This window comes from Falco peregrinus, chromosome 2, assembly GCF_023634155.1.
Source record: "Falco peregrinus isolate bFalPer1 chromosome 2, bFalPer1.pri, whole genome shotgun sequence".
NCBI lineage: Eukaryota > Metazoa > Chordata > Aves > Falconiformes > Falconidae > Falco > Falco peregrinus.
This window is the reverse complement of record NC_073722.1, coordinates 88,793,739-88,816,944: the sequence shown is the minus strand read 5'-3', so window position 1 is coordinate 88,816,944 and position 23,206 is coordinate 88,793,739. Positions and strand designations below refer to the sequence as shown.

The window sequence follows — 23,206 nt, the reverse complement described above, 5'->3', positions numbered from 1 at the left end:
TCATGGCACCTTCAGTAACTCTGGCTTTACTATTTACGTAGCAAAACCAAGCGTCCCCTGCTATTCTAGCCGACTGCTTCCTACAAGCCACATTACAGCCACAGGTGCCGCAGCACCAGCACTGTTCCTGTCTGGGGTAAGATGTGCACAATGCAGGTGGACGTAGGTGCTGTGCACCCTTCCTAACACAAGGGCGGGCCACAGACAGCGATGGCAGGAGGCAGTGGCCTGGCCTGGGCTTTGTTCCTGTCACAGCCAGGCTTCTCTGACACTAGACCACAGCATCTACACATGCTTTTATTAGGAAGTGGGAGATGAAGTGGCTTCATAGCCAGTGGCTTGGGGAAGTTTAGAATACTTGTATTCTGTACAGAAGAACTTTATTTGTGCCTCAAAATGCATCAGGTGTCACCAGGTATAAATCTCTGTCACTTTGTGCTGATGCGAGGCCACCATAAGCTACATTTCAGTTATCAGAAGGGAGAAATTCCATAGTCCGAGCAAGCTGCGAGGGACTGTGACTTGCCTCTGCATTTCAAAACACAGGCTGCCTCCTGCCTGCCCTCGCAGGGATCCCCAAGCAGCACGCACCCTCCACCACCAGTAACGGATTCTATCCCCCTGTCCAGCCTCCCACCCTCCACGCTGACCTCCCAGCTCATTGTCCAGCTAGAGACCGCTGCTCTTAGCAGTCAGCTTCTCCCCAGGCTGGCACGGCTCCCCCCTCGCTGCAGGCAGGACCTGGGTTTTGTACTGGGAGCACCCAGCACAGCAGCTCCAGCACCTGCCACAGTTACTCATGTAATGTCAAAGGTAACGAGGCACAAGCAGTAACTCAAGCTGGATTTTCTTCTGGCTTACCTGCCTACCGGCTGTCACTCATTTGAATTTGAACTAGTTTAGTTAGGTCAGTCTAACAACAGGCAGCGTAAGCCTTAATTTTTAGGTGCAAGCTAGCTGGGATAAGCTGGGGTTACCAGTTAGTCAACCTCAATTAATTAAAAGGGTTTATTTTAAACAAGTGCAATAACAAAGACGCCTTTAGATTCAGCCAGAGGTACGTGTGCCTCTGAGCGAACACCAGTAGGAAACAAACCTAAATACACTGAAATGAAACACTGCCACAGCAAAACAACACGTTTTCTTCTAATTTTTTACATGATTTACAATAGCGTGGGTTGTGCACATAGGAAAGCTCTTCAGGTTCGTGTTCACCAGCAGGGATGACTCACCTTGGAGTCATTTCTGTCCCTTACACTGTCCCCTCTGCCTTTTTTTTTAGAGGGCAGATCAGCTGCTCCCGAGCAGCTGTTGAACCACCAGTCAGAGCTCAGTGCGGTAAGGTGAAGCAGTTCCAATTTCAGGTTACCTTAATACCCGGGGCTGCAAACTGTGGCAGTCACTGCAGACAGCTGGGCCCTCCTGCAGCAGGGCTGCGGTCCCAGAGGGACGGGCAGGCTGCCGGGGAAGGAACCATCACAGCTGTCCCAAACCAAGCCTCCTGCTCCGAAAGCTGAGCCGTAAGAACTTGCCTGCAGCCCGAGCTGCACCAATTACTGTAACTGTAACACAGGCTGCTGTGTGCCCACCTTGAGCCAGGTTATCCGTGCACCTCTCCAGCTGGACCACCCTCCATGGGAGAACCCAGTGCCCGCCACTGTGACCTGGACCCGTCTCTGCTTGGCAGGGGCTCCTACACCAGACTGGCACAACCCCTGGGAACTAAAAGCTGCGCTACTGCTCCTGCTCTGGTGTGACAGCTGCTCACCCGGGGAACCCAGCAGCCCCTCGTGTGCCAGGCACAGCCTCACCAGGGGAAGATGCCATCCGCACTGCTTCTGAGGCAGCGAGAGCAAGAGACCAGGGGGAATTAACACAGCGCTCTCCTCAGATAACCTCCCCGGCACCTGCTTGCTTCATTCCAGGCATTTTGTAACCAGAACCCTCCCTGCACGAGTTATTAGTCTAACCCGCCGCTGGCACACCAGACAATCGGGATCAGAGCTAAATCTGGGGTATCCGCAGGGAACTGGCTCCTGCTTTGTACGTCCTGGCTGGTCCAACAAGGGCAGCTGAAAGTCAGCGCTGAAAAATCCTTCACTTATAATATTGTGTTTGGTCTAGAAATTAAGCACTAAAGCTCGAGAAAAAGCGTGAGTCCCGAGGACTGTTAGCACCTCTCCGCTGTGCTGTGCCTCCCCACAGCCTCCCTATCCGTGCGATCTACTGAATCCTCTGCAGAGCCTGGGGCAAGAAGAGCTCAGCAGAGGCAGAAAGGCAGCGCTGGATGCACCGCTTCGCCCTCCCCCGGCTGCCCCTGCACCCGAGATTCGACTGACACGGGGAGTGGTGAGTCAGAGGCGAGGATGCTGTTTTGAAAAGACAGAAGGGACTGACATAAGTGAACAACAGGAGCTGGTTTGAAACTCTTGGCACTCGACTCCTGTTCAGCCCACCACCGCCCGGCAGCCAAGCCAGGCAGCAAGCCCCCCTGGTGACGCTCCTGACAGAAGTGACAGACCCAGCCAGGTCTTAAGAGCGTGCTGTCACTATCCTTAACTTGTCATTAAAAACAAAAATCAGACTCGCCCATTTTTCATTACTGTGAAGTAATGGCCTTGTGTATTTCTGTTCTAGACTCTGATCTTGCTTGGTTTTGGGTTTTGTTGGTTTGGTTTTTTGGGTTTTTTTTTACAGTATTTTGTGTTACTTTACTAGTTTGATCTGGATTTCATGAGGTAGTTCAGGGACTCTCACTGGGAATTCTGCATGCTGAATCCATTTCTGTAATCTTTGACTGTGTCTTTTTTGCCCTCCTCTCACAACCAGTGATACCATTAATCCACTGACCTTGAAGAGAAACAGCTTTTCTCTTTCCAGGTATCACAGCTGGTGACCTGGCTCCGGGTCTGCAGTGACAACTGATAGACACGCAGCACTGGGCTGGTTTCCTGCTGAGCATCCAGCCTAACGCTGCATGGCACAAAGGAAACGTGATTCATCAGATGTTGTCTTCTTAATGTAAGAAAGAGCCACATCCCTCAAAGATCAAATACCTCCCGCTGCCCCCAGCTACCTGGAATAGCCGTGACTACTCGGCACTGTGGAGAAACAAAAGATAATTTCACTGCAAGAAATAGTACCTTGGCCTGGACGTGGGGCACAGTGTGGGGGGTGGGGAGTCAGTCTGAAAAGGAAAAGCTAAAACTGGCTCTGGTCTGGGATTCTGCTGGATGGGCTAACACAGGTCTGACCAGCACACACAGGGTATTGGCACTATTGGAAACCTCTACCTGAACCCATCCTGAACTGCAGGACATACCCTAGTAGCAATGTAAAGGTTACTGCCAGTACTCAGTAGCAGCTCCTACCTATATGAGACCGAGTGACCCACCTTCAAAGTCACTAGTGACCATCTGATAGAGGCAGAGGTGGGTGATAGGGTGGAAACAGCTCTCCAAGCAGTGGGACAAGGTGCTGGGTTTGTGCTGTACAGCAACAGTAGCCCACAGACCTCCACAGCAGTGTCTGTGGTATCAATGCTGGCCTAAATTTAAGTAGACAAAAATAAAGACATGTTGGAGAGCAGCCTAGGAACAGAAAGCGTGCACAGTCCTTGACAGGGCAGTAAAGGTGGAGGACTCTCATCTGTCAGGTGTGTAGGGCTCGTGCCTCCCTCACTGCAGTGCCCTGATTTCAGCTGCTCACCGCAGTCCTGCAGCCCAGTAGCAACTCAGCATTGAAACAGCTATGGAAAATGTAGGGGAGTGGAGGGGGAAGACGATGTACCTGGGGAAGGACAGGCTGATTTAACACCCCTCTCTGCTGCCAAATGCTCCGTGGGCTTGGTAGTCATCACCCGAAACAGAGCCATAGCCCGTGCCTCCTCCGAAACAGTCCCTGCTGGAAACATGTCAGGGCATTGCTGGGGCAGCAATTCACAGCGCAGGGAGCCACCTCGGGAGGTGCTGACACCGCACCTCACTGTACCTGGCTCCTTTCCCTTTGCCCCATCATTCAAGCTGCCTGTTGATGCTTGCTATAGCCTGGGAACCTGACACAGGGCTCAAGCCAGTAAGGAATATAGGTGGGGTTTGGGCAGAAAGGAGGAAAGGTCCTGCATCAACCTTGGGGTGCAAGTCAGGAAGCCACCATGCATGGCTGTCACCTAATGCCCAAGATTCCTTGACACAAGGGGTCCCTTCCAGTCCAGCCCCAGACTGGGAGAGGCTGGGCAGCTCCGAGCTAGTCCCTGTGGCAGCCTCATCTCTTTGGGACCAGCCACGCTGCCCAGGGAGCACGCCTGGGCTTCCCCGTGCTGAGACACATCCTTCCCACGATGAGCAGCTCGTCCTGGGTAACCACCTCCTCCTTCACTTGTTTTGCTGCCAGGGTACCTCCCAAAATGTGAGCTGCTTCAGCCCCAACTTGCCCTAGACTCAGCCTCTGTCAGCACCTGAACAAGAACAGTCACGCGAAACCCTCGGTCCAGACATGCCACGACAACGTGGGGACTTTGGTCCCTTGTGCACTTTGATCATGAAGCAGCAACGCGGCCAGCTCCTTGGGTTTTCCCATATTCTCCATCACCCAGCACACCCCCGCTGTGGCTGCCAGGCCTCAAAACCTTTGCAGCAAACCCAGTGCAGGCTGCCCCAGCTGTGCGCCAGCTGTCCTCTCGCAGGTCACACGCAGTCACTGGGTGGCACTGTGCCCCTGCCTCTGCAGCCACCCAGCTCCATCCTCTTCCTCCGCCGGGGGGGCCCGGGAGGCACTCCCAGCTGGGGCAAGGGGTGGCTGCTCCCCCGGCCAAAGCGCACCCACGCAGGGCAGCCAGCCCTGCCCAGCCACGGTGGGAGTGGGCAGATGCCAGGGGACCCCGGGAGCCCGCAGGGAGGGGACCCCGGCGCCCAAACAGGGACTCCTGCTGCCTCCCTGCCAGGCTCTTTCCCGGCTACGTTTTCATGACAACGGTAAAAGGAGATCCACTGCGTCTTTCCAGTACGCCCCTCCGTAAAACTAATAGGCCAGGCAATTGGGACAGCCCTGCGAAGTACTTTATAGTCTGGACTCAAGGAGCTCACGCTGTAGCGCACAGGCTCTCCCACCCCCAAATCCCAGGAATTGCAGCGTTATTTCTCCCCACCACTCCCCCTCTGGGGCTGGCAGCAGGTGAGACGAGCGACGCCTGCCCTCGCTGCCCTCCCGCCACCCCGGCGCCCCGCTTGGCTCCAGCAGCGCAAGGGTGCTCAGAGCATCCGTGGGGATCGGGGCTTCTTCTTTCCAGGGCATGGTGACACAGCTCCGGCCTGATTCTGGGAGCTTTTACACCGCGTCAGGGTGAGTCAGGGACCAAGATGCCGGACCCAGCTCTGGGCAGGGAGGTTTCTTTGTAAACACTTTGCCGTTTGCTTCATTTGCAATTGAAAGGCGGAGGCCAGGCTCACCCTGGGGAGGAGCAGACAGCCCTTCTTGACAGGATGATGGCAAAACCCGCTCAGCTCTGTAGAAGTCCCTTCCCTCCACACTGGCACCCGGTGTTTTTTTGGGAAGCTGGAGGCGACACATTTGGTGTAACCCCGAGCCCCGTTCTGGAGGGTCCCCGGCGGTTGGAGGGCCTGCTTTAGCTTCGCACGTTGCTGGGGCCCGACAGATCTCGGTGGTGTGCTCCAGGTGTAGGTCAGTACATCAGCCTGAAACCTACAAACACCAGGGAGCCTGGTCCTGGCTCCAGCAGGGGCTGGTGGGCGACCTTGGGGAAAGCAGTAACTGAACGGAGCACAGCCACCTACCTCCCTTCTTCCTGATGTGTAAAAGCAGCCCGAGAGAAGTTTCCTTTAATCGCCACCGCCACCCCCTCCCCCCCCACATTAGACCTTCCAGGGGAAATTAGCACAAATGCAACATCAGTGGCACCAAGGGAACGGACCCTGAATGACTCTGAAGGGGGTTAATTAGTTTGTTGAAATCCTTCTCTCTTTAGCTGCCACTTATAGCTCCAAGCCTTGACAAACAGTTGGGAAAAAGGATCTCTGCCGAAAATCAATGCTCTTTAGAGGTAAGAACTGAAGATCCTCCAAGGAGTATACTGTTGGGAAATAAAGTGGAGGAGAATGTTTCTCTACCATTAGGGTATAAGACAAATGGGAGACGGGAAAGCAAAAGGTTTCCAGGTCTCCATAAAAGTCAGAAGGGAGACAAAAAGCCCATCTCTCCCTTCTGTGGTTTACTGTCTTTAATCTCTCTTTGCCTCAGTGTCCCCACCTACCCTGCGGGACACTCAGGTTTAGAAGTGCTGAAAAGCTTAACCAGCATTTACAGAAATGATTCAAGATCCCCAGATACCAACTGCCAGAGATGTGCAAAGTGCTACTGCTCATCCCTTTGGAGGACAACCTCCTCGGTGCCAGAGCCGCCGGCAGATAGGCTCTCCGCTCCTCAACATGCTAGGCAGGCAACAGGAACGAGCCAGGCAGAGGGAGCAACATCAGAAATCCCTACAGCCCCATACAGTTTCCTCCCTAGATTCATTTCGTATTAGACTGTATGCACTCCAGAGACTTTTGTAAAACAACTCCCAGCCCTGCCGTAGCTGCCCCCAGAACCTGCTGCAGAGCTGCTCTATGCCCACAGCAAGACGTGGCCCTGCCAGCACTTCTGCTACCTTCATCAGTGTTTTAGCATTGTAACAGGATGGGAGGGCTAAAACACAATGCTGCAGCTGAGTGAGCACCATGGGCAACACTTTGGGACTAAAATTTCCTCAGGTACCTGGTTTTAAAGTTGGGACTAACTTCAGGTGGACTCCACGTGAGAGCTCTGTGCTGCCCCGTGGGGGACAGAAGGGAGGACAGCTCCAGCTCCATAGCCAGAAGTCTCCCCCTTTAATACAAGAACAAGATTCCTAGGCAGAAGATGAGCAGACCCCCCCCTACCTCCCGTACCATCCACTGATGCTTCTATTTCAAACTAATTGCCACTACATCATCTGGTCCTGCTCAGCTGTCTAAAAAAACCCAACATCCTGTGTACCACTGGGACCTCTTTGTCAGAGGCTGTGAACTCATCGCCATCCAGCACCAGGATGGATTGAACAAACTGAAGCAGTATTTTATTGCTGAAGCATAAAACATGGGAATAAACAAGCACCGAAGTGCTACCGATCATTAAAACCAGATGGGAGCCCATTTACTGCCTCCAACAGCGAGGTGCCATGGCTGCTCTGCTGAGGCCCCACTGAAATAGGAAACCCAATGGCCTCACGCTGCGCCAGGGGAGGTTTAGATTGGATATTAGGAAAAATGTCTTCACTGAAAGGGCTGTCAAGCACTGGAACAGGCTGCCCAGGGAAGTGGTTGAGTCACCATCTCTGCAGATATTTAAAAGATACCTTGATAGGGTGCTTAGGGACATAGTTTAGTGATGTCCTTGGCCATCCTGGGTTAACACTTGGGACTCTATGACCTTAAGGGCCTTTTCCAACCTAAACGATTCTCTGATCTGGGAGGTGCTGGGCGGCAGCAGCCACAGGTAGCCCCTGCAATTCAGGCCTGGACCTCTCTGCACTGTCCTCTCACCACCACCCTGGGGATAACCAAGGAGCGACAGAGCTTTTAGTCCTGGCTCCAGAAATACAGTCACTCCGGCACTCACCACCACCCTGGGGATAACCAAGGAGCGACAGAGCTTTTAGTCCTGGCTCCAGAAATACAGTCACTCCTGCAAGGTTGTGCCTACACAGAAATGCCCCAGTGGGGACAAGCAGCCCATCCAGGGCCAGTCCCACTGTCCAGGGGAGGCATGATGGGGAGAATCACAGGCCAAACTGCCCACACACAGAGCAGAGACTCGGTTGCATTTCAACAGTATTTGTTGAAACGTATGTCAGAGAACCATCACCAGCTCTGGTCACCCCTGTGCCACTCAGCTCCTGGATGGTGGATCACCCAAAGCAGCCCAGGTCTGCCCTTATTTCCTCAGCGCTGTCCGGCACCAGAAGCCAAGTACCAGGGTGGGAAGAAGGCAGGGGCTGTTTCCTCTCCATCCTAATCAACGCACCCACCGCAGATAAACGCACAGCAAGAGCAGTCCCAAAGTCTGGAGTACTGGAAACTGGCCTTCAGAAATAGCTCCACCCTGAGCACCCTGAGCTGCAAGCTGAGCTCAACCCCCACCTAGACTGAAGCTTTGCACCTTTGTTTTCAAGCCCCTCTCAGCACTTGAAACCAGAGCGCTGCATGGGGCCAGGGGTGGGTTCCCTGGGCTGCCCTGAGAGCCCAGCCCGAGAGGAGATGCAAATGGAGCAGGAGACTGCTGGAGAAGCAGAGACAGACAGATGCTTTTACACTTCAAAGGCAACAGGGCCCTGCGAGGCTTTCAGGAATACTCACAAATCGATAGACTCCTTTTAAACACCAAGCACATTTGCTCAAGTGTGAGGCAATTAGTCCCCGAGGAGGGAGGCAGGACAGGGCCATTAACAGACATACGGGCAGGATGGAGGGATGAGAAACGTGCAGCATGGCTCCATGCGCGACTGCCAGCCCAGCCGGGTGAGCTGAACACCGTGCTGTCCCATCCATGATTTTCAAAATGCCCTTTTCTCCCCAGGGGCTCTACAGGGAGCACATTAGTGTCACTCAGCCTGTCCCTTTGGAACGAGGGTGGTTTTGGCCACATCCCCTCCACTGCTTGATTGTTCACTGCTTTTATCCCTGGAGAACGATGATGATGGGGATGCGGGAGGGCTGACTTCCACCTACTGGGTCTGCAGCAATTCCCATTTCCCCCTCACCTGAATGCTGCCAGGTGGTGTCCCAGCTGCTCTGGACAGCTCTGTCTCCACAGAGCCCCTTCTAGATGGTAAAACAGAGCCACAACCAGACTGGGCAAACAGAGGGCTGGCTGCTCAGCACAAACAGTGCCAGCACGGGGGTGGACCCCAGTGTGACAGAAATCAGGCGCGACTCATCCCCTTCGACTCTGCACCAGCATTTCCACGCAGACCTACCCTTAACGTACCATCTCCCAGCAAGGACATTACACAGAGATCCCAGGTGCCGGTGCTTTCCTACCCCACAGACAGGAGCTGGAGGAGTGACTGTGCCAGCACACAGGAGGTCTCTCCTGCAAACAGCTGCTGTGTTTTACATGTTCAGTCTTATTTTTACAATGAGAGGCAGAAAAAACCAACACTGAGCAATGTTTTATGCCTGGCTGTGTGACTGACGGTGTGCCTGTCCTGTATCACCACCTACTTGCTCCCACTGTCCTTTATGGAGGCACAACATTTTCCCTCTTCAGTAAGAAGAGAAGAGGAAGAAATAAAAATCTCAGCATGTCCCCAAAGAACTAGGAGATGAAAATTAAATTCATCCATTACACTCACCAAGCAGAGCACTACCTGGGCAGGAACACTGTAGTCATACACCTGCACATTCAAAGAAAAAATGGAGTATTACAGGAGCATCAGAGGCAAAAAGTACTTCATGCCATAAAACAAACTCACATGGCTTGGAAAAATGAAAAAGGAACACCACCAAACCAAGCTGAGCAGCAACACTGTTCCTCACTGCAGCCTCTCCTCACCCCTGCACGGAAGGATTGTTTGACCCTTGGTTAAAATTTTGTGAGACGCTGCTGCTCAGGTCTTGGGACAGCTTCAGCATCTGTTCTGGGCAGCACACACCACGTGCTGCAGGGACCATGGGCTGCAGAGGGGACACGCTTTCCCGACTTGCTTCACTTTGTCCTGTAAGCCTGCAAGCAGCTGTTGCCTCTCCCTGCGTTTCTCCTGCTCAGATTTGCTGTTAATGCCTACAAGCCCCATTTAAACCTCACTGCATCTCTGCAAAGCATGCCAGTGACACCAGCTTACCTGGAGCCCCAGGAGCCAGGCCAGCAGCACGCCTGCTTCTCACAGCCAGGGGAACCAACAGCCGAGCCCTAGAGAAACAGGCAGAAACAAGCACCCCATAGAGCCGCCACGAAACCGCAGCTAAGTCCTGCCTCCGGGCACTGCAGGAGCCCAGCCAGTCCCTGAGTGGGCTTTGGGCAGGCATCACTCAGGGCAGAAGGGGAAAATACCAGAGACCAACCCCTCCCCATGCTTTGGGGAAACCCCTTTGTCCTCCCTTCTCCTGGCCCTGGCCAGTTTTACCCCCTCTCTCTTTGCTCTTGGCCATTTACAAATTAAATCCAGGCTGAGGGTGGGGAAGCAGGTAAGTGAAGATACCTGCACCCCACACATATGGCTGCTGAGGAGCAGGGAGAGGGGGGCTGGCAGCTGCCTGCTGCTCCCGGGCAGGAGGAATTTGGCTTTGTGCCGGTCCAGCCCCGCACGCACGGCGGGTGATGGCTGCTGTTTGTTGTTGTCAGCCAAATGCTGCATCCCCCCTGCTAAGAGGCTCTGTATGGGATCCCAACCTGGGGCTGGCGAATTAAGTGGCTTTTAAGCTCTGCAATAAAAACCCATTTGACTTGAAGAATGTTATTATTCCTGGAAGGGCATTTGTGCTGCTTGCTTCTATTTGCTTAAGGTGCATACACTAACCAAGGAAGTGCACTGCAGGAGTCTCCTGGGAGGCTCACCAAGGACCAAATGACAGACACCCCCAAGCTGGGCAGCTGGGTCAACCCAAAAGAAGCAATGAGGCTGGCTCAGCCTGGCTGTCCAGCTACAAAGCAGTTCAAGTACCCCAGTCCTCTTCTGCACAGAAATGCTGCTCCCCAGGATACCCTCATGCTTCTCTCTGCAGGCAAGGCACCTCCCTGGGCCCCCACCAAGCCCCCACGGGGGGCAAGCAGACCCTGCCCCACACCAGGCACATGAGGACTCACTGACACCAGGCACCACAGAAGGTGCCAGTGAGCAGTGCTCCCGCCGGGCTCAGCTGGGCCAAGGAGGCTGCTCTGATGGCACCAGACAGCGAGTTTGATTTGCACCAGCTGAGCACATCTCTCTCCCTCCAGCACCTGGAAAACAGATAAGCTCTTACTGAAACCAGCTGGTAGCTTCTTGCACAGAGCCAGAGGGTGACACAGTGGGTACAAACACAGAGGCCACATCCTGGGCCAGGCAAGAGGGGACCTGGGCCCCCTGGGAGGACTCACTGTGTCTTCTGAGAGGCATGGGGAGAGGTGGGTACTTTGCTGCACTGCAGGGAGCCACCATCACAGGTGCCTCTGCCGAGCCTACGGCTGCTCACTGGGACATGCTGGCTGTGGAAGAACTGCAGCATTGGCAAGAAAGCATTTCTCTGCCATTCCCATCTGCATTGAAGCAGTGTCAGACAAGGCTTAAGGCTGCAAAAACCAGTAGGAGAAACCAAAATAAATCAGGATCTTTATTTCCCATAGGAAATTTACCTAGATCCCATTTATAGTCCATTTGCCCTCATCCTTATGTAACTCCTCTGCAGGACAGGAGCAGAAAACGCAGAGAAAATAAACAATTTGCTGCAAAGAATTACTGCAAGAGACTGAGTCACATCTAGCAATGCAAGCAGATAACCTGGGGCTCACTGAATATGCTGCAGAGAACAATGAACGACAAGATCAACAGTGTGTCATGCATGTACAAACTGGCCCCAGGTAACATGACTAAAGCAGAGCCACTGGTGTGCTTGAGAGAGATGCACAAAAACCCCACACTTTAGAGTTTATTTTATTGCTCTTAATGGTCTGCCTTCCACATGTCTCATTTCCTTTTATTGAAGCTGTCAGAGAGGCATTACATTATCTCACACGCATGCAAAAACAGCGTTTCAGTTGAGCTTATACAGACTTTTAAATGCCACAGCTGAAGAAAACAAGACAGTGGGAACTGCAAAGGGAGGAGGTGGCAGCAGAGTCCAGAGCACACACCTACGGGCAGAATTTCCAAAGGCTTCACAAACCAGCCAAGCCGCAGTCTCTAACCAGAGACAGACAAGCAAGGAAAGTAAAGGTACTTTTCTAATAAGCTGGATGATTCACCCAAGCAGGCAAGGAGTCCTGTTGCAACAGAAGGCTGATGAGTAATTAAAGGCTCGTCCTAGGCACAAGGCTGAGTCTTTTACCACAGTGCAGAGCCATCTGCCAAACCAGCTCTCCCAACAGGCCCATGGGGCAGCAGCACTTGATATGCGACTCTGAAGGTTTGAAAAAAAGAACACTACACCCATATTTGCACAGGAGCTTCCCTGTGCTGCCCAGGCCTCCTCAGTTACTCACACTCACCGCAGCACGGCTTTCATCCTCATCAGCACCCTGTGACAGAGGGAAATACAACCGAACTTCAGAGATAAAGAAACTAATCTAACCAAGGAGCCTGTGCAGGGGGTGTATTACTTTCTCTTTTCTTGTTAGCACGGCCCTGGCGGCGAGGTACCAGCAGGGCTGCCTTGCAGAAAAGTGCCACCCCCAGGGTCCCTGCACATGGGGCTCAGCCTGCTCACCTGATTTCCAAGATGTAGAAAACAGCGGTGGCAAAATCAACTGTTAATGGTCAGAAACGCTGTGGAGAAGTCTGGCCTTTAGGTAAACTCTGCACGTCTTCACGTGGCTGTGAAGCTGACTGGAAGTACTGGGCAGCTCTGTCCGTACCATAATTGTGGTACAAAAGCAGTTAGCAATATATGATTTAAATAGGGAAACAGTCATTGTAGTTGAGTTTCAAAAATTTGTAGGGCTACTTTTCAACATAATTTTAACAATAATAAATGTGGTTTGACATCTCTATGCTATGCACACACACACAGTGCCGACCTGGTACCCAAACAGAGCAGCACACAGCCTTCCCCGGTGTACCTGCACACCGGTCCTGATGCACCGCTCACAAACCCGCACAGGTCTGCTCAGGAACAACATCTTGCTACACACACACACACACACACACACAGAAAACCATCTGGCATACATGCTAAATGACACACCTCACCGCCTACTGATGGCTACAGGCCACACAGCAGTTTATTTAAAGTGTTACAAGAAAACATTCTGTAAATAACACCCAGGAACACGCCTAGCCTCCCTGAGGAGCAAAGAGCCTGTCTCAAACAAGACCCCATTGCCAGGGCCATTCAGCCACTTAGGCAAACAGGGATGCTTCCCCCTTCTAACACTAAGAAAAGAAGAAACCCTCTTTGTGAGGCAGCACACAGGCTGCTGGCTGGCCGAACAGCTCCTCCCCATGATGGGACCACAGCGGTAAGGGAGGTGAAACTGCTCTGATAACTAAATGTGGAGGCAGATCCCTACAAACTCCCAAACAACAGCAAGACGACTTTGCCGACCAGCCTGGGGCTGCTGAGCACACCAGCGATGCAGCACACAGCTCAGTGCCTACAGGGGAATAATTAAAATATATGCCTGATGAGTACTGCCAGGCTGGTGAGAACTGTCTATTGACAAAGCTCACCCAGAGCACAGCACAGTAACCACAACTATAAGTTATATTCTCCAGGGGTGCCAAGGGGTGGGAGAAGGATGAAGTTTACAGTGAAAGATGCCCTTTCCCTCAAAAGGAAGAGGGGGGAGTGACACAGCCAGCACCGCTGTTCGTGACCCTTTTTCTGACAGCTGCAGGCCTTTGCAAACCCCCAGCGCAGCCCCCCACATTCTGTGAGCAACCTCCCTCCACCCCTGGCAGAAAGAAGAGTGTGTCACTAACCTCAAATCTAGGGGTGACAGAAGAGGGATGGGCAGGGGGACACACAGACAGAACATGCAGCCTTGCTGCCACTTCTCGGGCACAGGACAAGCTCCTCCCTGCCCGCATGACCCATTGCTACGTGCCAGACACACACATGGTGCTGCGTATTTGACTCTCGTCCGCTGCTGGAAGAAAGGCAAGACTCTAGCTTTAGTTTGACTACACTAAGTGAGGAAACTGCTCTAGGGGACACTGGGATTGCTTCTTTTGGTCATCTTTGCAACAATTCTCTACAGCTTCTTGACCACCTGGACAGTTTACTGAAACTCCTCAGCCCCTATCTCCTTGCACGCAAGTCCTGGGAGGAAGAGATCTTGGAAACTGCCAACTACAAGGTGCAAACAGCCTGGGACTGGGAGTTCCGCAGCTCTGTGAATTCTGCTCTTGCAGCTCCTGTGGTTTCCTACTCCTGCTGGGAAAAAAAACACCACTGCAGCACACATTGATTCAGCCAGACCCCCACTGAGACGCCAAGGGCAGCCACCAGTTTAGCCATTGCTTGTGAAATACAGTGAGGGTTGTTGTGCAAGGAGACAAGGAAGTGAAGGTGTCCCATGCTACCACTTGCAGCCATAGCTCTTTGCCTAGTGTAGGCAAGGCTTCAAAAAGTCAACACCCCAGAGCAAATTGGAACTCATTTACAATTTTTTTGCAGTTTTTTCATTGGGAAGGGTCTTCCCTGTTCACCAGCAGGCATAGGGGAACAGAGGGTACTGGCTCCACTCTGCCATGGTCCCATGGGCATGTCCAGGAGCCGCCTGTGTATTGTACTCTGTGGAGAAGGCTGAGTAGCTCATTGCCCTGTACTGGCTGTGGGAAGGCACCATCCACTGGCCAAGCCCTTGCTCGGTGCCATAGGGACTGTACATGGGCGCTCGGGCCCCAGGTTTCCCAACAGAGTCTAGAGCCATGTTCACCACTCCTGTGTAGTCCTGGGGAGGAGGCAGAGGTGGGGGGAGCGGAGGCAGGTTGGTGAAGCCCTCTGGGAGTTGTTTGGAGTCGTGCTCGGGCACTGTGGCGAGATCCAAGGCATGGCACCTTGCCCGGAAATCATTCAAGCTTGCTGCATCGCGGGTGGGAAGCTGCTGGCTGTCCCCAGCTTCGTGGAACCTGAGCCCCGAGGGCAGAGAGAAGAGCGAGTCAAACCTACCGCAGCAGAAAACCACTGAAAACCCACACAGATCCCCTGGGGAAAGGCAGGGCAAGCTCTTAACATGCCCTCTTCCCCTTGCCTACTGCTTCATTTTATGGTTAGTGTGGATTTTAGTCCAAGCCTCACTGTCACTCACACAGAAAAACTAAATGCCAGAGAAGGTAAGCCCAGGCTACCCTAGTTCTGGCTCAGTTCTAGTCTAGGCTCACTCCTGACTATTGCCTGAATTTGCAATGATAAGGAGGGAAAAAAACACTGGAGTCCTGCCACTCCTCCAACGCACTTCCTCCAAAGGTCAGGCAAGTCTGCGGTACACAGAGCTGGCTGGGAGAGCATTTCAGGACAGGGAAATAAAGAGCATTACCAAGACATGAGTATGCCCAGAATCAGTGGGTTTGAAGGAACATAGAAAGGCTTTGTTGTGAAGCTATCTCCATGCTAATCTACCACCAATCACCCAGATACCTGGGTCCAACAGAAAGGCATCCTTCCTTACTCCCACCGGCTGTTTTTCTTAGGAAATACCCACTAAAAGAGGAGGAATCCCATCAGTTAAAGGGTGGCTTTGGACAGGAGCACCAAGAGGTGGGACTCACCGATATGTCTGGTAGGATGCTGTAGGCACTTGCTGCTCTCTGCCCAGCCCCTCCCTCTGGTCAGGTGGCACCGGCGACGCTGCAGGAAAGGTATGGCTGCCATTCTGCTCCGAGACCCAGAACGGGTATCCGCTGCTGACCACAACGGGGTTACTCTCTTCCTTCACATCTACATTCTCATCCTTCTCAAAATCTGACTCACAGCGGGGAAAAGAAAGAACGGAAAAAAAATGAGAAGGGGGAAGAGAGAGTCAGAGCTCACAATGGTTTACTGGCAGCTGCATTAATTGCAGAATGGTGGAAGGAAACGCTAATACCTCTTCTGCAGTCATACAGTCTCAAGGGACTAGCCCTTTCCAGCTTTTTTCTGACCTTACACTGTGGTCTTCAGTCCTGTCCTGTCCTCTCTCCTTAGCTATGCTACTGCCTTGTGCTACTGCAAGCAGCAACATGAACTGCAGCAAGGAATGATCAAGCTTAAAAAACAACCTAATGGAAAGAGTGATTTCTTTTTTATTTTTTAAGTGGTATCAGTTTCCACATCTGCATCACAATCCAGCTGCACAGAGCACTGCTGGCACAACTGTACTGATGAGAACCAGGAAGAAAGCAATGGGGGATACTGCAAACTCATATCGCTGTTGGAAGAGAAATGTTATGAAAGCACAGCCTACGATCAATACGTAGTTACAAAGCACAGCCAGGCTGGGAGGCTGGTGAGAGAGCTGATGAGTAGTCAGTAATGATAAGCGACTTGTGAGCAGTCTCCTGTGGATCGTTCCCAGAAAGAGACTCAGAGAATCAAAGCCATGCACAGCATCCTTCAGGGGCTCCACCCAGGCCACTCTCCCCACAGAGGGGTCTTTGTTGCTGTTTCTTCCCTGCCCGTGGCCTGGACACTGTTTGGAAATCATTCTCTAGGTTTGTTGTGATCAACATTACCTCGTTCCTCAGCTCCAGACTCCTTTTCCTCAGGCAGCTTCCTCTTCTGGCCCTTGGCTGGACTAAGCTTCTGGCATTTGGCTCGTCCTTCCCTGGAAAGAAACAAGATGTGGGGGTAGCTTTTATATAAGCTTTTTTCCTAGATGAATACGCAAGGGATGATGGACAAATCTGGAAGACAAATAGATGGCATGAACCTCTCCCAACATTCTGTGACTGACACCTCTCCTAGCGAAGCACCCTGAGGCCCTTGGGGAATATGCCTGCCATAGTGGAATTACAGGGTTAGCCATGCCGCCTGCCATCGGTGTGAGCTTCCAGCGAGAGCCCTTGCCCTGCAGGGTACTGGGGATGAACTGGTAAAGGGGTTGCCTGCTTCACTTCGGTGCAAAAGACACTGTCAACATGGAAACTCAGCACCAGGGGTTTTGGCACTGAGTTTGTAAGTGTAGTTCAGTGCTGGATATACCTGCTATGCACACAGGTACGTGTATAGTAGGGTGAGTCTTTCACTTGAAAGCAGCTTTCTCCTAAATGGAAAATAAGTCTAAGCTTAGTCAGAAATGATCCTATTAGGAGGAGAAAGAAAATCCATGACATTTTCAAACTTCAAGTAAAAGACTCAGTTTTGGCCTTTTTCATCAGGAAATGAGATTTTTTTTCAGGCATAAAATAACACAAAACAAAATCTCAGATATTTTCATAACATTTTCTGCTTGGAAAACCCCATTTTTTTCCTTCTCTATTGCCAATCTATCATAGCAATTAAGCTTTTTTTTTTTTAGTCTCATCCACTGGCTACCCTCAGAGCAGATAAAGATCTCATTGGTATTGGTATCAATCTTCCCTCCTGCAGACAAAATCTCCCGCTGGAAGAGCTGCTTTTCCATGCACAGGGGAAGGAGATGAGGGAGCCTCCAAACGTCAGAAGCCATCTGATCTCAAAGAGACACGATGATCTGGAACAGAGGTTCCAGAGACACACTGGCCCAGGCTGCCCAGAGCAGCTGTGGGTGCCCCATCCCTGGGGGTGCTCAGGGCCAGGCCGGACGGGGCTGCGGGCAACCTGGGCTGCTGGGGGGTGTCCCTGAACAGGGCAGGGGGGTGGGACAAGGTGGTCTTTAAGGTCCCTTCCAATCCAAACCATTCTGTGATTCTATGACCTACTGTGGACTCATTATCACTGCTATTCACATGTCAGACTCCAGTCTAGCTCCAAGTTGCAAGGGAACGCAGGTCTCAAATTTGTCAGACCTCCCACATTTCTGTTGGAAATCCTGTATCTCCTCCCACTCCCCAAGTTTCTTGGGAGGAGGCTGCATAGGGGGACATCATTCCCAGATACAGGCAACCGCGGTGTGCACAACACAGCAAGCTCTGCAGAGCTAGCTGGTATAGTTTTGTTCAATGGCCTTGGTAAAATTCACAAGTGAACTCCAATTATAAATAAGGTGAAAAAACAGTTTACCTTCGAGTGTTCTTCCCATGCTCTCGGAAACCTTTAGCAAATGGATTGTTGTCAATCTTGAGCTTTGTAATCTTAAAATAAAAGGAACAAGATTCACTATCATGACTGGTTGGGTTCTTTACTGTTTCAAGACCTTCACCTCAGTATTTATCACAACAGCTTTTCCAAGGGTTTTGGGCACGCCCTTGCCAGAGTACTTGAGCCCTCCGGGCAGCTCCCATTATTGATTAGGAACCGACATGTGGAAAGAAGTCACTTTGCCAGAGTCAGGAAGAATTTGGGTAGGATTCTTCTGACTAGAGAAATATACAGGGTCAGTATCTATATCTGGACCTCTGCCCATATTTTTTACTCCATTTACAGTCCTGTTAATCACTGACAGAGCACTGAATACAATTAAGTTGCATGATTCATCTCATCACAGAGTAGATGTTTTCCATAGCAACCATAATGTGCCTATTTCTTCCCACTGTCCATCACAGGCACCCAGGGTGAGTAGCTTGGAAGGAGGTACTTTCCTCTACAAGATTTCTAAAGACAGTACTTAGCAACATATCCAAAAGCAGTACTTGCACACTGTACCTGCTCATTCTGGTAGGCAGTAACAGAAGTGAAGACAGTCTCAGGGAAGCTGAAGACTTGGAAGATGCTCCAGCGGACACTGAAGAGGTCATCTGCCTGCACAATGTGGAAGCGAGGCTTGTAACGGTGCATGGAGTGAAGGATGATCTGGCACAGAGACAGACAGAGGAGAAAGTTTCCATGTGTAGCCACTGCCACAACACTGCACAGTCTCCTGTGGAGGCTCACAGGACATCCATTTCAAACCAGGGATGCCTGTCTGGGACTGGTGTCTCCGCCATGCCTCCACAGTGACAGTACAGCCCAAAGCCTTCCCTAGCAGGTAGTTAAGAGGGCACAAGGGCTGGGCTGAGGAAGGAAGAAAGAACACTTAGATATGTTTTAATTTTCACGTGATCTAATTTTTCACAAATCTCACTTATTTCCTGTAACATCCATCTGCAATGAATTCCAAGAGAGCACAACAACAAGGCCAGCTACAACCTACATGCCCATGTTGATCCAGAGTGTTGTTGGTGAGCTTCAGTTTTTGGAAGGAGACAGGTTCTTTCATCCAGTGGCTGCCAGGAGCTGGGGAATCTGGGTGGACATAGGTGCGACAAGGGAGCTGGGGCTCTGCTTTTCCAGCAACTTCCCACTGATCTTTATTCCACTGTGAAGGGAAAGACAGAAATCTAGAGCTTAAAAAAAAAGAACCCTACTTTCACTACAGGAAAGCTCCAGCAACTTTGCTTCTCTGTCAATTTAGCGGACTCCTCTGAAGCACAAGTAGCAGATTCTCTTTTATGAGCCATGATCGTGTCACCAAAAAAGCTCCAAGTTTAGGCCTCATTTTTCCTCCCTTTCTCCCAGTGGCTGTCAGAGAAGTCTAACATTAATCACAATTAAAACTGTACTGCTTACAATGAAAATTAGTTACCTCTCCAGCTGCTCCCCAATCAAAACTGACAAATAACTCCAGAGAGGCATAAAATCCACCAATTACTTCTGAACTTTGTCCAAAGATGATTTATTTATCAGCCTGGCCAGTGAAGCATAACCTATTTCAAACAAAGATGGAAGGACTGCATAAATTCTATTATTTAAAGAACTTACCTTGTACCTGAAGTTGTCCATTGGCACAAAATCTACCAGCATGAGGTACTTGGCATATGGGATTAAGCCAGAGACTTTGATTTTGCATTGTGGAAACATTCGTCTGAAGAGAAATGAAATATACAGTATAAGGATTCCTTTATGAAGTGGGTATTATCCAATGATCAAGCAGCATGTAATGTTTACTCACTATTGTGCAAAGTTCTGGCAGTAGTATTTCTACAGGCCAGCTATTGAACATTTTTCTATCTTATTGACGTCCTGTCTAGTTTTATGGGTTTAGGTGGAACAGGCACTAACAGGGCAGCAGTCAGTGAAGGCCTGACATTGTTACTGCTTTTGCTCTTTTGATCCCTGTAACACAGCAGTGGGAAACTTAAGAGAAAATATTTGGAATCTGCACGTAGTTCCTAGCCTTCTACAGCTATCACAGATCCAGAGGATAGATCAGAGCATTATCTAGTGTGGGCAGAAAACGTGCTCTCATCTAAGAGCACATCTAGCTTTCCATTCCAGTACTCCCTGCCACCACTTTCATCTTCTGACTCTGCAAAAAAAGCTTTGACACCTACCTCCCTACCCAAAGGCATTATTTCAGCTCACAGCAGCTTTGAAATAATACATTACAATTTCATAGCTTCATATTCTTTCACTGCAAGCTCCACAGTGCATGACTCATTTAAACTTTAGAGTAGTCTGCATGCACAGATCGTTACGATTCTATGCCATGTTCTTGTCTGCAAATGCAGACTCCAACCCAGGTATTTACTGCTCAACTGCTGCCGCCTGCGACCGAGGCAAAGGAAGCCCAGGGCACTTTGCAGAGCAACTCGCAGCAACAGGAAGAACATCAGTGTGAAGCGGTGAGATAAGAATACAGCAGTTTTGTCAGCACATCAGCCCCACAGTGATCTTTTGCACTTCACAGTTTGGGCTTCTACAACATCCTGAAAGTGCAGGATTCTTCTGCAAGGGGCAGGGAGATGTGGATAACTGGCTACAAAGCTAGTTTAATAGCCACCATTCAAAAAATGAGCACTAGGAGACTTTGAGAACAGCTTGGAGGGGTATGGTGTGGGCAGCTGTCCTGCTCCCCTCACCTGCCAGATTTGGTGATGATCATCTCAGTTCCTATCTGATGAAACTTCATCCAGAGACCCATGTCCTCAAGGGTGACCACAATGGAGCTCTGTGGGTAGGGCTCCAGGCTGGGAGAAGGAAGTGCCTCACATGGTGCTTTCACATCTACCAGGAGAGAGAGAAAACAGTAACTGCAGACAGGCAGGAGGGGAGCCAACATGAAGCAGCCTCTCTTGCTTTGGGACAGGGCCCCGGGATGCAGGTGCATCACCTGCATCAGCCCTCCAGTGCCAGCTCCCTCCAGTACAGGGAGCTACGGAATTTCTCAGGCTGCTGTAACAGACAGCATCTGTACATCTGGCTGTCACTCTTCCCATCTGGCCATAGTACCCCTTGGCCCCAAACCGCCACGCAGTGCACAGTGCTGGTTCAGCTCAGGGAGCCGAATGCTGTGATTTCACCCACGAAGGTCCCAGGTGTTGCTGAGAACTACAGAGTCTGTGCCACAACAAACCTCCTTAAAAAAAACCCATTATTTTTCTTCAAAGGCTTTTTGTTACTTAGTAGGTTCAGAAGGCATAAAGGCTTTTCCAGATTTGTTTTTAGCTGATAAATTCTTTTGTGTGTTGTACAAACCCAGCATGACTTCTTTTGCTCCAAAACTTATACTGGCAGGTAGCCGCAATCCACTTTCACTCCTGTTCCGCTGTGATCAGGGTTACACAGAACACTTTACCAAGAAAATAAAATGAAAGCTGAAAGGACTGGGAAGATTTCAAGTGTATCAGTGGGTACTGGGAGAAAACGACAGGTGCTGGCAGAGGGGAAAAATCTCTCCAGAGGACAAAGAAGAGGCAGACAGGAGACCCAAAGGTAAATGAAGGCAAGAAAGGGAGGTGACAGAGCCAGACCATGGAATATTCTGAAAAGAGGATAGCTGGTCTGAGCTGGACTTGGAGAAGGAGACCACCAAGGAGCCTGTGATGGCAGTGGAAGGTGCCTCTTCAGTAACACACCATGGCACACCAGAGGAGCTGCCTGCAATATGCCTGCACTTTCTATTACAGGCAGAGGACAAACTACTATCCTGTGGAAGAGGAAGAGGAAACTATTCTGAAGGAACTGTCTTTGGTGTTGATGGTACCAGTCACCTCTGTAAAGTTGTCTGGATTAAAAACCTCCTATGGGCACTCAAATATACTGTAACACACGCAGGATTGCCGCTGTCATACTGCAAAGCCCAGGCAAAAAAACCCAACAGTTTCATTTTAGGTGGACTCCACAGCCGGTAGGGCTCTACAGACACTGCCCTGTGGTCTGAAGGAGGCAGGGATAAACCCACTCGACACCGGGGCACACACAGCGGCAGGTCCTTGGGTCAGTGCCAGCAGCCACTGCTAGCAGCCACTGCTGCCGGGTGATGCATTACCAGCCACGTACGGCTGTTCGTCTAAAAGGGAGATTTTTCTGCCTCTCAGGCTGATCAGCTATCATTCAGCATTTCTTATGTAAGAAATAAAGGACTTTTCACCTTGCTACAGCTTTCCTGAGTAATGTCTTCAAAAGAAGAAGCCTGAAAAGTAGAGAACTATTTCCAGAGAAATTAGCTTTATTCATAAAGGGACATCTTTCCCCAAAACCAACCCGATGCAAGTCTAAGGGGTTCTTCTTACAGTATAAGGAAGTAAAAAAAACATTTAAACGTAATTTTGTCAGTTTGTAAAGGTCTTTAGTCATTTCAAAAAAATATCCTCTGCCCTTTTTTCTCCTTTGATCCAACGTTAATGAACTAGCTAAGAAGTGACACCTAGTTTGCTCACGAAGATTAGCCTGTTAACATCTTCTTACTAAAGCTTCCCCCATATCCTCTTGTAAAGACATGAAAGCTGCCATGAGACGATGCACTCGGTAGCTCAGAGCACATGTATCAAAAGGAGTTACAATAAAATTGGGCTGATTTCCCACCGGAGTCATCCAGTCACAAATACATGCAAACAGATTTTGATTAGCTAGACAGATGCTCACTCCTTCCCCAAATGATTTTTACAATTAACATTTTTGTAAGCAAATTCCAATTCCATTAAGCAAGACTACAATAAGGCAGATCTCAGGAGCCCTTACTGAGGGGAGATTTCCAATAAAATCAAGAGAAATTGAAGTGAAAGGAGTTCAATACTGAATTAAAAATCAAAGGCAGATGTTATAATCTGGTTTTGACCAAAATGAGTCCACAATGCACCTGTATGAGCAAAATGTTACAGGAGACAGGGAAAAAAGAGCCGTGCATACAACAAACATTGCAGCAAAGATTTAAAAGTGTGGTTAACGTCTTTCACCCTGCAGGTTTTGTGTGCACAGTCTAAGGCTGAAAAAAGGACATTAACAGTCTGCACAGGGATATGGACCTCTGCGCAGGGACAGCTGACTACACAGTGACGTGCAGTCTGCTTCAGCGGGGTCCTGCAGTTGTGGATCCATTTGTAGGATCCACTTTGGATTTTCTTTGCAGAGCCAAAGGCTGGTTTTGCAAAGCACTTCAAATCACTCCTAGTTTGTGCCTATGTAACCAATGCCAAGACTCATGCACACATCTCCCC

The 23,206-nt window shown here is 50.5% G+C and overlaps 1 protein-coding gene across 3 annotated transcripts in view; it reads right to left on the bottom strand.

Annotated features, from left to right (window-relative positions):
* Positions 1–2,718: 2,718 nt before the first annotated feature.
* LOC101911318 (T-box-containing protein TBX6L) overlaps positions 2,719–23,206 on the bottom strand; it is a 42,043-nt gene continuing 21,555 nt past the window's right edge. For 2 of the 3 annotated variants that reach the window (XM_055797152.1, XM_027780859.2), the window contains 10 exons: positions 20,630–20,774; positions 19,530–19,632; positions 18,922–19,086; positions 18,435–18,581; positions 17,853–17,923; positions 16,385–16,476; positions 15,443–15,635; positions 9,878–14,803; positions 9,389–9,430; positions 2,719–3,547 (listed from right to left, as the gene is read on the bottom strand). In XM_055797152.1, the coding sequence (XP_055653127.1) occupies positions 14,377–14,803; positions 15,443–15,635; positions 16,385–16,476; positions 17,853–17,923; positions 18,435–18,581; positions 18,922–19,086; positions 19,530–19,632; positions 20,630–20,774 (1,343 nt within the window). In that variant the 3' untranslated portion in view covers positions 2,719–3,547; positions 9,389–9,430; positions 9,878–14,376. The remainder of the gene's footprint in view (positions 3,548–9,388; positions 9,431–9,877; positions 14,804–15,442; positions 15,636–16,384; positions 16,477–17,852; positions 17,924–18,434; positions 18,582–18,921; positions 19,087–19,529; positions 19,633–20,629; positions 20,775–23,206) is intronic. The other variant, XM_055797153.1, reaches the window with a different exon arrangement.